At 43.4% G+C, this 15,208-nt stretch overlaps 1 protein-coding gene across 1 annotated transcript in view; it reads right to left on the reverse strand.

The window, feature by feature from the left end:
* LOC115205035 (X-linked interleukin-1 receptor accessory protein-like 2) overlaps window positions 1-15,208 on the reverse strand; it is a 237,290-nt gene that overhangs the window by 14,865 nt on the left and 207,217 nt on the right. The window contains exons 4-5 of the mRNA XM_029770595.1: window positions 4,733-4,919; window positions 4,353-4,506 (exon numbers count right to left, since the gene is read on the reverse strand). Coding sequence (XP_029626455.1) covers window positions 4,353-4,506; window positions 4,733-4,919 — 341 coding nt within the window. The remainder of the gene's footprint in view (window positions 1-4,352; window positions 4,507-4,732; window positions 4,920-15,208) is intronic.

Here is a 15,208-nt window from a genome sequence, read left to right on the forward strand (position 1 = left end):
TTTGGTAGCCTAAAGCATAGAGTCTTCTCTTTTCAGAAGGAGCCATTCGCTTTCCAACCTGTGTTTTCCCTCAATTGTATTTGAAATATCCCTGTTTTGTCTGCATGCTGTTTTTTCACTGACAGACTTGCCGCACGTTCCCGACTATAGGCTATTCCTTGTTATTGGGCTACAATCCGCAGCTAGGCTATTTAAAAAAAATAAGCTATTGATCCTCTGTGGCTAAATTATAAGCATTCTCATGGTGTAGTAGGCTATTCTGAATTATTTTATTTATTTCTGAACAGACAGCAGTAATTCTATAAATTTGGCAAATGTATTTTAATTTATCAGTGGTGCTGCAGTTCAGAACCCTTCTATAAGGAAAGAAATTATGAAGTGCAATGATGGAGAGATGAGAGTTGCAGGCTCATGTCTATCAGAGCAGAGAGGGATCATAGAACCTGAATATAAATCTAGTTACGTGAGAGGTACTGGCGCACTTCTCACACAGCCACGGCAACGTGTTGGTCTCAAACAGGTTACAATGTTGCACAAACCAGAAATTACGTTTTTTTTTTGTGAGGTCTTGGCTGATTTCTTTTGAGTTTCCCATGATGTCAAGCAAAGAGGCACTGAGTTTGAAGGTAGGCCTTGAAATACATCCACAGGTACACCTCCAATTGACTCAAATGATGTCAATTAGCCTATCAGAAGCTTCTAAAGCCATGAGATAATTTTCTGGAATGTTTAAAGGCACAGTAAACTTAGTGTATGTAAACTTCTGACCCACGGGAATTGTGATACAGTGAATTATAAGTGAAATAATCTGTCTGTAAACAACTGTTGGAAAACGACTTGTGTCATGCACCACCAACTTGCCAAAAGTCCTGACCGACTTCTCAAAACTATAGGTTGAAAAACAAGTTTTAATGACTCCAATCTAAGTGTATGTAAACTTCCGACTTCAACTGTACATACTTTACATTGTTTGCAAGATCAGACACTATAATCTGAGTGTTAATTTTCAGAAGTTGCTTTCATTTCAGCTCATCGAAATTGTAAACATTTAATCTGTATTAAATTATTACTTTTTCAGTTCCACATAAAATGAACCCATCAAAATAAAGTTATCTTTCACCTCTTTCTTTGGATGTAAGTGTCAAGACGATGCGTTAAATCGCAGACGAAGCTTTAGCGTTCTTATAGATGCTACGGAAAGACAATCGGGGGTGTTTAACAGGTCATTAGAAAAATGTCTGCTCACTGCTCTTCGTACTTGGCGACTTCAACCTCCTGACGTCTGCATTCGTTTAATTTCTTTCCAACTCTCTCTTTCCTCTCCTTACCTCTTTTGACCTCTGCCTTTTCCAATCCCCTCCAACTCACAAGGCAGGCAATGTGCTTGACCTCATATTTACTAGAGGCTGCTCGCCTACTAATCTCACTGAAACCCCCCTCCAGGTCTCTGATCACTACTTTATTTCCTTTTCTGTCCCCCTTTCCTCCAACCCTAACCACTCAGCCCCTACCCAGATGGTTATGCAGCGTCGCAATTTTCTCTCTCTCTCTCCCACTACTACTCTTCTATCCTACCATCTCTCCCTGCTGCTAAATCCTTCTCCCTCCTGTCTCCTGATTCTGTCTCTTCGACCCTACTCTCCTTCCTTTCCGCATGCTATGACTTGCACCGTCCCCTTTCCTCCTGCTCCGTGGCTGAGTGACCAATTGAGAGCTTACAGAACAGGGTTACAGGTAGCTGAGCGAAAATGGAGGAAAACTAAACTTCTGGAGGACCTATCATCCTTTCACTCTATCCTCTCTACCTTCTCTTCCTCTGTATCCACTGTTAAAGCCACTTTCTACCACTCAGCTTCTGCCTCTAACCCCAGGAAAATCTTTTCCACCTTCCCCTCCCTCCTTAATCCTCCACCCCTCCCTCCTCCCTCTCTGTGGACAACTTTGTCAACCACTTTGAAAAGAAGGTTGACGTCATCCGCTCCTCATTCACTCAGCCTATTGAATCCACTGGTCCCAGACAAACAGAACTACCCTACGCCTTCACCTCTTTCTCCCCTCTCTCTCCAGATGAAATGCTGCGACTATTGAGGTCTGGCCGCCCGACAATCTGTCGGCTTGGCCCCATCCCCTCCTCCCAGACCATCTCTGGAGACCTTCTCCCATTCCTCACTTCCCTCATCAACTAATCTCTGACCATCGGCTGTGTTCCCTCTGACTTCAAAACGGCCCGAGTCGCTCCCCTCCTCAAGAAACCAACACTCGACTCATCTGACGTCAGAAACTATAGACCTGTATCCCATCTTTCTTTTCTTTCCAAAACACTTGAGTGTGCTGTCTTTGATAAACTCTTTCGTTATCTCTCTAAGAAAAATCTTCTTCACCCTAACCAGTCTGGCTTCAAAATGGGTCACTCAACCGAGACTGCTCTTCTCTGTGTCACAGAGGCTCTCCACACTGCCAAAGCTGACTCTCTCTCCTCTGTTCTCATCCTCCTAGATCGATCCGCTACCTTCGACACTGAACCATCAGCTCCTCCTCTCCACCCTCTCAGGGCTGGGCGTTTTGGATTGCATCCTACCTGGGAGGCCGTTCCTACCAGGTGACGTGGAGAGGATCTGTGTCTACACCACGTACTCTCACTACTGGTGTCCCCCAGGGCTCGATTTTAGGCTCTCTCCTTTTCTCTCTATATACCAAGTCACTTGACTCTGTCATATCCTCACATGGTCTCTCCTGTCATTGCTATGCAGATGACACTCAACTACTTCTCTCCTTCCCCCCTTCTGACAACCAGGTGGCGACACGGATCTCTGCGTGCCAGGCAGATGTCGGCCCACCACCTCAAGTAACATGCTCGACAAGAAAGAGCTGCTCTTCCTCCCTGGGCCTGCTCCCTCAAAGACCTCTCCATCACGGTTGACAACTCCACAGTGTCGCTGTCCCAGAGTGTAAAGAACCTTGGCGTGACCCTGGACAATACCCTGTTGTTCTCAGTAAACATCAAATCAGTGACTCACTCCTGCAGGATCATGCTCAACAACATCCATAACGTATGACCCTACCTCACACAGAATGTGGCACAAGTCCTAATGGAGGCATCTCCTGTTTGGACTACTGCAACTCGCTGTTGGCTGGGCTCCCCGCTTGTGCCATCAAACCCCTGCAACTTATCCAGAATGCTGCAGCCTGCCTGGTTTTCAACCTTCCCAAGTTCTCCCATGTCACTCTGCTCCTCCACACACTCCACTGGCTTCCAGTCTAAGCTCGCATCCACTACAAGACCATGGTGCTTACCTACGGAACAGCAAGAGGAACTGCCCCTCCCTACCTTCAGGTTATGCTCAAACCCTACACCCCAACCTGAACACTCAGTTCTGCCACTCGTGGTCTCTTGGCCCTCCCACCCCTTTGGGAGGGCAGATCCCGCTCAGCCCATTCCAAGCTCTTCTCTGCCCTGAAGCTAGGACAGAGTCCCTGCCCATCTTCCGAAAGCACCTGAAACCCTACCTGTTCAAAGAGTATCTTAAAAAATGGTGATAGGGCTACCTATCATTCTGTATTGTCTAGTATAGGCTACTATCTGTTTCAGTTCCATTTCTGGAATGGTTGTGTGTAGTTTCCATGTGTTTATGTCCTGTTTATAGAGTAGCTAGAGTCAGACTCAGAGAGAGCTGCCTGCCTATTGCAGTCCTGAGGCTCCAGTGGATTGGCTCTGTTTCAGAGTGGGGCTAGGCAGGCAGGCAGGGTGAATGAGCTTGGGGGTTGATTTCACACTGCAGTTGGCAGCTGCTTTTCCTGCAGTCGGGACCCAGCACACACCCCAAGGGTCAGACTCACTGGCCTGGAATCCCAGCCTGCCTGACTGCCTGCTGCATGACAGAGGCAGCGGAGGAGGCACAAGCCCAGAATGTGAATAAATAAATCCATCTCACATCACAGTGGATGCCAACGTTTACACTGAGGGCTAATGCATCACAGATACACAGTGATACCCCACTATGCTATGGTGATAAATGGTGTGTCTCCGCAGTGCATCCGGCTGAGTATTTTATCACTGAACTACCAAACCTTGAGAGGAAGGGGCTTCAGAATATTAAGTGTAAGAGTGCAAAAGTTAAACCTTTCCGCTCACTGCAGCTGATTTCAGATGCAAATCGTGGCCAGCTGTCAAACTGTTTTTGGAACTGTGCACATACAATACACACATGCACATAACAATATACAACACATTCACACTCTAACCAGACACACCCAAACACGCACGCACACAAACACACCCAAACGCACGCACACACACGCATTACGCACACACACACACACACGCGCACGCACACACGACATGGGGGGCTTACCTGTGACTTTGAGCTCCGTGGTCCTCCTCACCACCCGGCTGCCATACTTGAGCTCACAGGTGTAGTTTCCGCCGTCGTCCTCCTGTACCTCAGGAAACCAGATGTTGGTGATGTTCACCATGATGGAGCTCCGCCACGTCCTCTTCTCACACTCCTAGACAGACAGGACACATTAACATCACACCATCACACAGTGTTATACCACGTCAGTTTCATCTTGTTCCATATCTTTTGATCCAACTCACAGTCATTAACTACCGATTCACTATGTTACATTTAATTACGTTTATTTAGATACCCATTAGTGGATCAGGGCTAATCTTCTTGGGTTCATACACAAAGACTATACAATGTTTCTGAGAATAAGAGTGATTCGTTACCTTATACCAGGTCATCTGCGGCTGCTTGTAAGGGGCGAGGTAATCCTCGATGTCGGGGCAGTTGATCATCTTGCTCTTAGTGATCTCGGCTTTCTCCAGGTGGCGTATTTTACTGTTAAAGCACAGGCCCTCGTCGTTCTCCTCCACCGCCAAGGACATGGACACCTTCATGCAGTAGGTGGAGTTTCTGCAGAGGGAACACAACACAGGAGGCTTTATGTTTCCCCAAGTTCACCTCTAGCCAACAGTCATCACAAACACACAAAAGCACACATCGATTTCTCCACGGGGTTTCATCTGTGAACTAGCAGAGCTCTTAAACACTGCCATTCATTTCATCAATGCCTCCCTTCCTGCCTGTGATGATGTAAAGTGGGGCCTCTTTTTACTTTTTTTTTGCCAACAACATCAAGAAAAATAGGCAGTTTGAACATGGAGGATATCGGAATGGAATATTTCAAAATGCTTAAGTTAGTAAAGAGATGCGGCTCCCCCTGAAGCGGCAGGAGAACATACTGTATGGGGAATGAATGCGCATATCATTGCACTAGGCAGGCACCAGTGAGAAGTACAAGTCTCCTTCAGGGAGGCCTGTGTCAGGGCACATGACCCCTAGCTCAACACATAGCTACTGCCATGGCTACTACACTAGGTTCCCATTGAAAATGCATGAGGGCTTTCAGGCATGGGATTGCCCTCCAGTGGCATTGTGTGTCAGCCTCTCAAACGCTAAGGCCCCCTGAACTTCCGCTAGCAAGTTCAGCCTGTTTAATGCCAAGATTTTACTTTTCAGCATGAAACATTTAGCTGGTTTTAGACTTGGACATCAGGCTGTGAGTGTGTGTGTGTGTGCGTGCGTGCGTGCGTGTGTGCGCGTGAGTGCGTGCGTAGAATTCCTAGTCTCAGGCAACAGAGATAGAGAGTATAGCTGTTCTGGGCTACTTTATTTATGAACTATGACTAAAAAACTGTTCACAGGGCACTTGCTGTGTCTGGTGACAACGGTCTCATATTGTGACGAATAAAAAGCCAAACAACAACAGACAAACAGGGGACAGATGTGTGAAGTCACTCAGGACAAATGAGGATCTGTTACTGACAATTAGCCCAGTTAATCACGCTGCATAACTATTGTGCTATCCTGATAAGACTGCTTCCACTTCATGAATAATTAATCTCTCACTCCTGCCATTACTCTCAAGTAGCCTGGGCTACACCTCACCAGTTGAATTATATGCCTAATAAAAAAAATGTGATTTCTGGGTGCTCGCGGTTCCTGATTACATCTGTTAATGTGATCTTCAATGAATCTAACACATGACAACCTTCAAGATGTGGCCCACCCAGGTGGGTCAGTGTCTCATGGGTCAGCGGCTCTTAGCTTTCTTGAGACATTGAATAAGCATTCTGAACACCCATACGCCTGAATGACTTCCTGCCATGTAATTTCCCCTACACAGGTTTCCGTGTGAGCCATAGTACAGAGAGCCAAACTGTGTAAATGCCCTCTTGGCAGAGGTCAACCGTGCATCAGGCTCTTTCCACTGTAGATCTCAGTAAAGGACTGTAACACATGAACGGTGCTAAGTAGTTTCCTATATCGTTGGGGGACCGCTCCGACACCGCAGCCATGGAGGTCAATGCAGAAGCCTTTCATTGCAGTGACCTGACCTTGGAACTCTGTAGGGTAAACACCGAGAGACAGACAGAGAGACAGAGAGCGACTGATGCTCCGCTGCAAGTAGGTCACTCATGTTGTTCTGTTTTGCTACATTTCCTGTTTGTCCTAAGAACCCCCTGAGAAAGTACATAGCCTCAGAACATCTAGAAGAGGCTTGTCTGGGGAGAGCAGTGACAACGTAGCACCCAGTCCTGGCAGAGGAGACATAGAGCACACAGAACTGCTCTCTGGGGCACGCTGCCACGGGCACGCTGCCACGGGCCCTCCCCTCACACAGGGAGAGGATGAGGAGGAAGTTGGAGATTAAATCATATGATTAATTCACTGGTAATGAACCTCATTCTGGTTCCTTCTTCCACAGCCCTTAGCGCTCCTATAAATCTCTCTGTGGAAGATGGGCCTAGAAGGACCCCAGGGCCAATTATACTGACTGACAAAGTGTTGCTCTATGAGCTTCATAGACATTAGCACTGTCTGCCACTATGATTTGACCTGTTTTCATTTTGGATCGTCCGCTGAGATGGCCTATACCACAGAGAGCAGCATCTTGGCACTCTTGTCTAATACTAACACTCCCTTTTCATTATACATAAGGGATGGTTCGACATTTACAGAAAGGGGACATGGAGGAAAATGGGGGAGGGTCATGCCTTTTCAATTTCAGTCAGGGGAGGGTTAAGTATTTTTTATCGAGTCCAGGGGAGGGTATTGTAATTTGCAATTAATTACATTTCTATGTTTCTCACTGTCTAAAAAATATTTGCTAATTAGGTATTATACAGTGGTTCTTCCGTTAACCTGTTAGGGCTAGGGGGCAGTATTTACACGGCCGGATAAAAAACGTACCCGATTTAATCTGGTTACTACTCCTGCCCAGTAACTAGAATATGCATATAATTGGCTTTGGATAGAAAACACCCTAAAGTTTCTAAAACTGATTGAATGGTGTCTGTGAGTATAACAGAACTCATATGGCAGGCAAAAACCTGAGATGATTCTGAACAGGAAGTGGCCTGTCTGACAAGTTCTTGTTCATCTTGGCTCTTTTTATTGAAGACTGAGGATCTTTGCTGTAACGTGACACTTCCTACGGCTCCCATAGGCTCTCAAAGCTGAATGATATCGAGGCAGCCCCAGGCTGAAACACATTATCGCGTTTGGATAGTGGCCGATCAGAGGGCCGTCAGACTAAGGCTCGTGCACGAGGGGATCCCATGCTTTTACTTTCTCTCTCGTTGAATGTAAACAGGCTTTGCCGGTCGGAATATTATCGCTTTTTTTACGAGAAAAATTGCATAAAAATTGATTTTAAACAGCGGTTGACATGCTTCGAAGTACAGTAATGGAATATTTAGAAATGTTTTGTCACGAAATGCGCCGTGCTCGTAACCCTTATTTACCCTTTCGGATAGTGTCTTGAACGCACGAACAAAACGCCGCTATTTGGATATAACAATGGATTATTTGGGACCAAACCAACATTTGTTATTGAAGTAGAAGTCCTGGGAGTGCATTCGGACGAAGACAGCAAAGGTAATAACATTTTTCTTACAGTAAATCTGACTTTGGTGAATGCTAAACTTGCTGGGTGTCTAAATAGCTAGCCCTGTGATGCCGGGCTATCTACTTAGAATATTGCAAAATGTGCTTTCACCAAAAGCTATTTTAAAATCGGACATATCGAGTGCATAGAGGAGCTCTGTATCTATAACTCTTAAAATAATTGTTATGCTTTTTGTGAACGTTTATTGTGAGTAATTTAGTAAATTGTTAGTAAATTCGCCGGAAGTCTGCGGGGGGTATGCTAGTTCTGAACATCACATGCTAATGTAAAAAGCTGTTTTTTGATATAAATATGAACTTGATTGAACAAAACATGCATGCATTGTATAACATAATGTCCTAGGTGTGTCATCTGATGAAGATCATCAAAGGTTAGTGCTGCATTTAGCTGTCTTCTGGGTTTTTGTGACATTATATGCTAGCTTGAAAAATGGGTGTCTGATTATTTCTGGCTGGGTACTCTGCTGACATAATCTAATGTTTTGCTTTTGTTGTAAAGCCTTTTTGAAATCGGACAGTGTGGTTAGATTAACGAGAGTCTTGTCTTTAAATAGCTGTAAAATAGTCATATGTTTGAGAAATTGAAGTAATAGCATTTCTAAGGTATTTGAAAATCGCGCCACAGGATTCAACTGGCTGTTACGTAGGTGGGACGATTTGGTGCCACCTGCCCTAGAGAGGTTAACGAGAGTCTTGTCTTTAAAATGCTGTAAAATAGTCATATGTTTGAGAAATTGAAGTAATAGCATTTCTAAGGTATTTGAATAACGCGCCACGGGATTCAACTGGCTGTTGAGTAGCCCAGAGAGGTTAAAAGTTTTGAGTTTATGCCACGACCGTTTGTGGTAGATGGTGGCAGATTGTGGTAAATTACGTCATTCTGGCAACAATGGCTGACACTTAAATAACATGCCATAGAATTCTGCGGCACCCTGCAAGCTGTGCTGCAGTACGCCACAACTTTTAAAGGAAGAACCACTGTATGGATGTGTGCCCGATGCCATCTCTCATCTCTTCATCTTTGCTGGGAGTGTAATATCAAGTGTGCCTATATGCCAGTAGCTAAATACTTATTTCCCTCATTATAATGCAAATCAATTTATAACATTTTTGACATGCGTTTTTCTGGATTTGTTTGTTGTTATTCTGTATCTCACTGTTCAAATAAACCTACCATTAAAATTATAGACTGATCATTTCTTTGTCAGTTGGCAAACGTACAAAATCAGCAGGGGATCAAATACTTTTTTCCCCTCACTGTACCTCCAGACACATTAAATGGTTCAAAATAGGAACACTTTGCATTCCAGACACTAGGACTGCTGAATCAGCAGCGTGAAACAAAAAAAAAAGTCTTTATCGTTCGTTTTTTTTTAAGAAATGTTTGGTGATTGACGAGGAATGCCTTGGATTGGTGATCATTGCTATAGGCTATTAGTGTGGTCACAATCGAACGATCCATCATTTATTTCAATAAAAACAATATGTTTCTTGACCATGATGAAACTGTTTATCAGAGTTATTGACCTCACAATATTAGCCAGATTCGAGTAACTTCCATTGTGGTGCTGAAACCTGAAGCACAATCAATCAGAAATGGACAGCTCATGGTGCTGAAAGAAGGCAAATTCAAGTAGGCATAGTTCCTTTAGACCATACCTATTTTAATTTGACTTTACTAACAACCAGAGGGCTGAGTGTTGGAGCCTATTTCTTCCTATTTAAGAAATAAGAGGTAGACTTACCGGTTTGACAGACCAAATTAGGCTATAGGCTGCTATACATAGATTTGTCGGCCAATTCCTCCACCCACCATGAACTCTTTAAATAGCTGACCTCCGTGTCAGTGCACTGCTTGGTGTGTTAAATTAAAACCAGGACTGAAATTGAGGGGGTACAGTATATGAGGATATGACATAGGCCTACCTTATGTTAAAGAAAATGGCAAAAAGCAGGCCTAGCCCTCGTTAGCTTAAGATTTTGAAGAAAATAAAAAGGATCTGATTATAAGAAGTGATTTATAATGGCGCTTCGGTCCTTTAACGTTTAGAGGCTGAGCTACAACCTTCTATAGCCGAGGAGACAAAACAATGGACTTAATCAAATTTTGCCGCTATCATTTCTGTGATACAGAAGATGTTTTAAACCCAGACAGCTTTTAGGGAAACATTTGTGACCCACTGGGCACAGATGTAATTTCAATGTCTATTCCACGTTGGTCCAACGTCATTTAATTGGGTTAAGCCACAGAAGAAGAGTAGCAGTAGCTAAAGCTTACCATTTTTTTGCGTCGGTAGGCCTACTCTGTCTGGTGGACAAGTAGGCCTAACTTTTGAAAGTACCATGCTTAGATTCATAATGACATCTCAGATTGAATTATTTACAAACGGAGTTTCATTACAAATAAGACATAGGCCTATGTGTTCATCTTATTATAAGGCTATCTCTCTGTCCATTCTTAGCCTGAAACTTCAGTCATTTGTGTGGTATTAAAAAAGATTCTTCTGTCTCCAGTCATGTAAAATGACATAGAATTGCATGAAATGCATTTATAGAAGGCACATTTTTCTCATACCCGCAAATAAGATGGTAGATTCATGCAATGCTTTTCCTATAAAGGAGATCTTTCCTTCCACAACCTTCTGGCCCGCAGGCCTGTGCACTATCAACATTTCTACGTTGCCATGTAACGCTTACAGGATGAAGAACAGTTTCTGAAACTGCATTTCTAAGGCTCTGGTCTGTCCAAGAAGAGGGTAAACGGTAGACATGTTCTCTGCTATCTACTATGTTTTAATTATTATTTTGGGTATAGGGGAGGGTCACTTGTTTTTTTTCAAGCATTCAGGGAGGGTTTCGTTAAAATATAGGGTAGGGCCAACCATTTTTATTTCAGAGAGGTCCAATTTTCTCCAGGTAAGCCTTTAAAAGAAATTACGTACACTCCCTAATGAGAAGGCACTTGTCCATCTGTGTAAGGTTCTGTATTTATTTTCTTAGTTAACCTTGTGTTCTGTTTCGTTGTGTTCTTGAACGTAGCTCTGTCTATCATTTTTGTTCATTGATTTCACCTGTGTTAGTCACTCGCCTGGTCTCATCAGCTCCTTATTTAGTTCAGTTCATTCTGTTTGTGGTGCCTTTATGAGGTATTGTTCGTTTTGACTCTACTAAGCCTTTTCCTAGCTCGTTTGTGAGAACAAGTTATAGCCTTCAGTCCTAGTTTTGATTCACCTGCCTGTTTGCCTTCCTGTGTATGACCATTGCCTGCCTGTGTCCATGATTCCTGCCTTCTGCGAAGGTGAAATAAACACCTGCCGTGCTCTCTGTGTGAATCTACACCTTTTTCTCCCTGAGTATTAATTGCAATGAGGAATAAAAGCAATTTATGTAGGTTAGTTTGAAATGGTTGTTGATGTTATTTTAATTAATTGTGATGCAATGCAAAACCTTTATGAGCTTATGAATGGATTTATCAGGTCCCCAGATGCTTTTGCAAGTCCTTCAAAATCTCTGTGGGGAGAATTTCCTACACATCTCGCTGCCTCGATTGCTCTGCTGTCGGAAACATTACATCAAACTCTTGAACTTAATACAGCACCTTACTAAAGATGGATTTCAGCGAGAGAGAGAGAGAGAATTTTACATGCAACAGTTTAAATCTAAATGTAGGCCAATTCCATTGATTAAAATGGGGGGAGAAATGATTTTTTTCCACCATTTCTCTGTAAGAGGGAGGAAGAGGAAAATGTAGTCAAGTTTTAAAGAGGAATGCTTAATATTTAAGAGAACATCAGCCCCCAATTTCATTTCAATAGGAACCACTAACTGGGAATGAACCACGAAGACCCTACTTCTGGAGCTATTAAACCTCTAGTGTAAATGACCTTTGGAGAAAAAAAGTTACAGACACACACTCTCACTCGCTCTCTCTCTCCCACTACACACACCAAGAGAAGATCAAACAGACAAAATGTACAAGGAAATAAAAAAAAAGGTATTGAAAAGCCATGGAAAAAAACAAGTCAATGTGTGAAAGAATCCGAGTACCTCATCACTACACAGGATAATGGTGTTTCTGTTGACTCATGGGCCATTGATGAAACTTTCCATATCACTAATCTGCAGGAGTTGGTTCAACGTGGATCAATGGGTTTGTGTGATGTTCAAGGTTAAATGGGCGCAAGGGTGGTCCCTATGGGGCTGCTACGCAGAGCAGCATATCAGCGATACAGCCAGGTTTTCTCCAGCGCCAAACCTCCTTACTGTGCCGTTGCCTTTCACACACACATACACACAAGCGCGTACACACACAGACACAGTCAGAAACTTATGCAAACACCACAGTGCTCTGACTAAGGTTGCAAAATTCTGGGAACTTTCAATACATTCTGGGTTTCCTGCTTATTCAACCCTGATTCTGGGAATCCAGTTCCTGGGGCCTCATTTATTAATATTGCGTATAAACTATTCTAAGATACTCTTTACGAAAGGAATTTTGAATGTTCGTACTCATAGAAAAAGTGTGATTTATCCAACAGTCTTACAAACGTCATAATCATTGATAAATACCAATTGTTCTCAGCCTCAGTGCTCGGGCACAACTTCTTCTATTTGCATTTCAAAACGCTCCCTAATTAACCATATGGTCAACCGTATGGTCAAAATCATCCCTTGTAACGGCTGTCTTCGTCGTCAGATGAAACAGAGAAGTCATCGTCGGAAAAGGTGGACCAATACGCAGCGGAGGATGTGTTCATATTCAATATTTAATTCATAGAAACACTTCAAACAAAACACGAAAATGAACGACAGCTTACAGTTCTGCTAGGTACAAAACTAAACAGAAAATACAATTACCCACAAAACCCAAAGGAAAAACATGCTCCTTATGTGTGACTCCCAATCAATAACAACGAACTACAGCTGTGCCTGATTGGGAGCCACACACGGCCCAAAACAAAGAAATACAAAAAACCTAGAAAAAGAACATAGAACGCCCACCCAATGTAACACCCTGGCTTAACCAAAATAAAGAACAAAAAACCCCTCTCTATGGCCAGGGCGTTACATCCCTTTAAAGCCCGTTGGGAATATACAGTGCCTTCAGACCCCTTGACTTTTTACACATTTTGTTACAATACAGCCTTATTCTAAAATTGATTACAAAAACAGGGTTTCAGACATGTTTGCCAATTTGTTATAAAAAATAAACTGAAATATCACATATACATAAGTATTCAGACCCTTTACTCAGTACTTTGTTGAAGCACCTTTGGCAGCGACTACAGCCTCAAGTCTAATTGGGTATGACTCTACAAGCTTGGCACATCTGTATTTTGGGAGTTCCTCCCATTCTTCTCTGAAGATCCTCCCAAGCTCTGTCAGGTTGGATGGGGAGCGTTGCTGTACAGCTATTTTCAGAAACGTGTCCCAAAGGCACTGCGTTGTCTTGGCTGTGTACTTAGGGCCATTGTCCTGTTGGAAAGTGAACCTTTGCCCCAGTCTGAGGTCCTGTGCACTTTTGAGAAGTTTTTCATCAAGGATCTCTCTGTACTTGGCTCCGTTCATGTTTGCCTCGACCCTGACTTGTCTCCCAGTCCCTGCCGTTGAAAAACATCCCCACAGCTAGATGCTGCCAGCACCATGCTTCACCTTAGGGATGGTGCCAGGTTTCCTCCAGACGTGACGCATGGCATTCAGGCCACAGAGTTCAATCTTGGTTTCATCAGACCAGATAATCTTGTTTCTCATGGTCTGAGAGTCTTGGCAACTCCAAGCGGGCTGTCATGTGCCTCTTACTGCGGAGTAGCTTCCGTCTGGCCACTCTACCATAAAGGCATAATTGGTGGAGTGGTGCAGTGATGGTTGTCCTTCTGGAAGATTCACCCATCTCCACAGAGGAACTCAAGAACTCTGTCAGAGTGACCATCAGGTTCTTGCTAACCTCCCTGACCATGGCCCTTTCCCCCCGATTGTTTAGTTTGGCCGGGCAGCCAGCTCTAGGAAGAGTCTTGGTAGTTCCAAACGTCTTACATTTAAAAATGATGGAGGCCACTGTGTTCTTGGGGTCCTTCAATTCTGCAGACAGTTTTCGGTACCCTTCCCCAGATCTGTGCCTCAACACAATCCTGTCTCGGAGCTCTATAGACAGTTCCTTCGTCCTCATAGCTTGGTTTTTGCTCTGACATGCATTAGTTCTGAAGAAAAAAAATATTCCAAGACTGAAATAGAAGTACTAGAGATTGAATACAACCAAAAGGTTTTATTTGGCTCGCTCCATTGAGGCTTGACCAGTAAAAATAAAAACATAGCTACAAAGAGAGGACCATTAGGACAATTCAAGTTGCTTTAACAATGGCAAATATACTTCAAATTAGTAGGCAGCTGACCAATAAGCCATCCATTCTCAACAGCTCCCTCCTGTAGGGGTATAGGCCAACATTGCTGTGAGTCGTGCATTCCACCTGGCCACCACATTCATCAGCGTCATTTGCACATCACATAACCTATCACCTGCACATTAAGAGTGGAAATCTTTTCTGTTCACATAGTTTAACTTGTTTTAGGATTGTGCTTTTATGGCGATGTGGCTGTCGTCTACTGCTCTGTTCGTATTTGGGAGCCCATTGATGGCAAAGAAACCCCTCTGGACTTCAACTTGTTGTGCAATGGTGTATGGTAATTGTATGTTACATTTTGTTTTGCTGATGATTGCATCCAAAACATTGGCTCAGAGGGCTGTGAGATGTCGATCAGCAAGCTCCCACTGAAAAGTGGCTGTTGACTAAAACCTGAGGGCAGATAACACTTGGATGTGCACCAGAATGGCATGTGTTTGCCTTTCTAAAGAAGGTCTTAAATCCTCATGGGAAATGATATCTGATGAGCCAATCTGTACTTTCTGCAAAAAAACTCCTACCAATCTTCCAAAAGAGCAATATTAGCCTCTCATTCGATTTCCCATTATCTCAGACTTTTATTGGACTTCAACAACGGTTTCACTTTCACACGTACCTCTAATTTAACAAATGACTGTACTTTATATGGATTATTATCATAACAAATGCACTGTAGTGGTCAAATGATACAGTATGTCAGTCAAGATATGTGGCATGAATTCACAATGGAAATACAATGAAATTGAAAACTGATTTAATTATCACTCTCACTGCTTCAAAATACACGGAGTAGACAAATCATTAGGAACATGTTTGCACCCCCTTTTCCCCTCA

The sequence above is a fragment of the Salmo trutta genome, chromosome 13 (genome assembly GCF_901001165.1).
Source record: "Salmo trutta chromosome 13, fSalTru1.1, whole genome shotgun sequence".
NCBI classification, from domain to species: Eukaryota; Metazoa; Chordata; class Actinopteri; order Salmoniformes; family Salmonidae; genus Salmo; species Salmo trutta.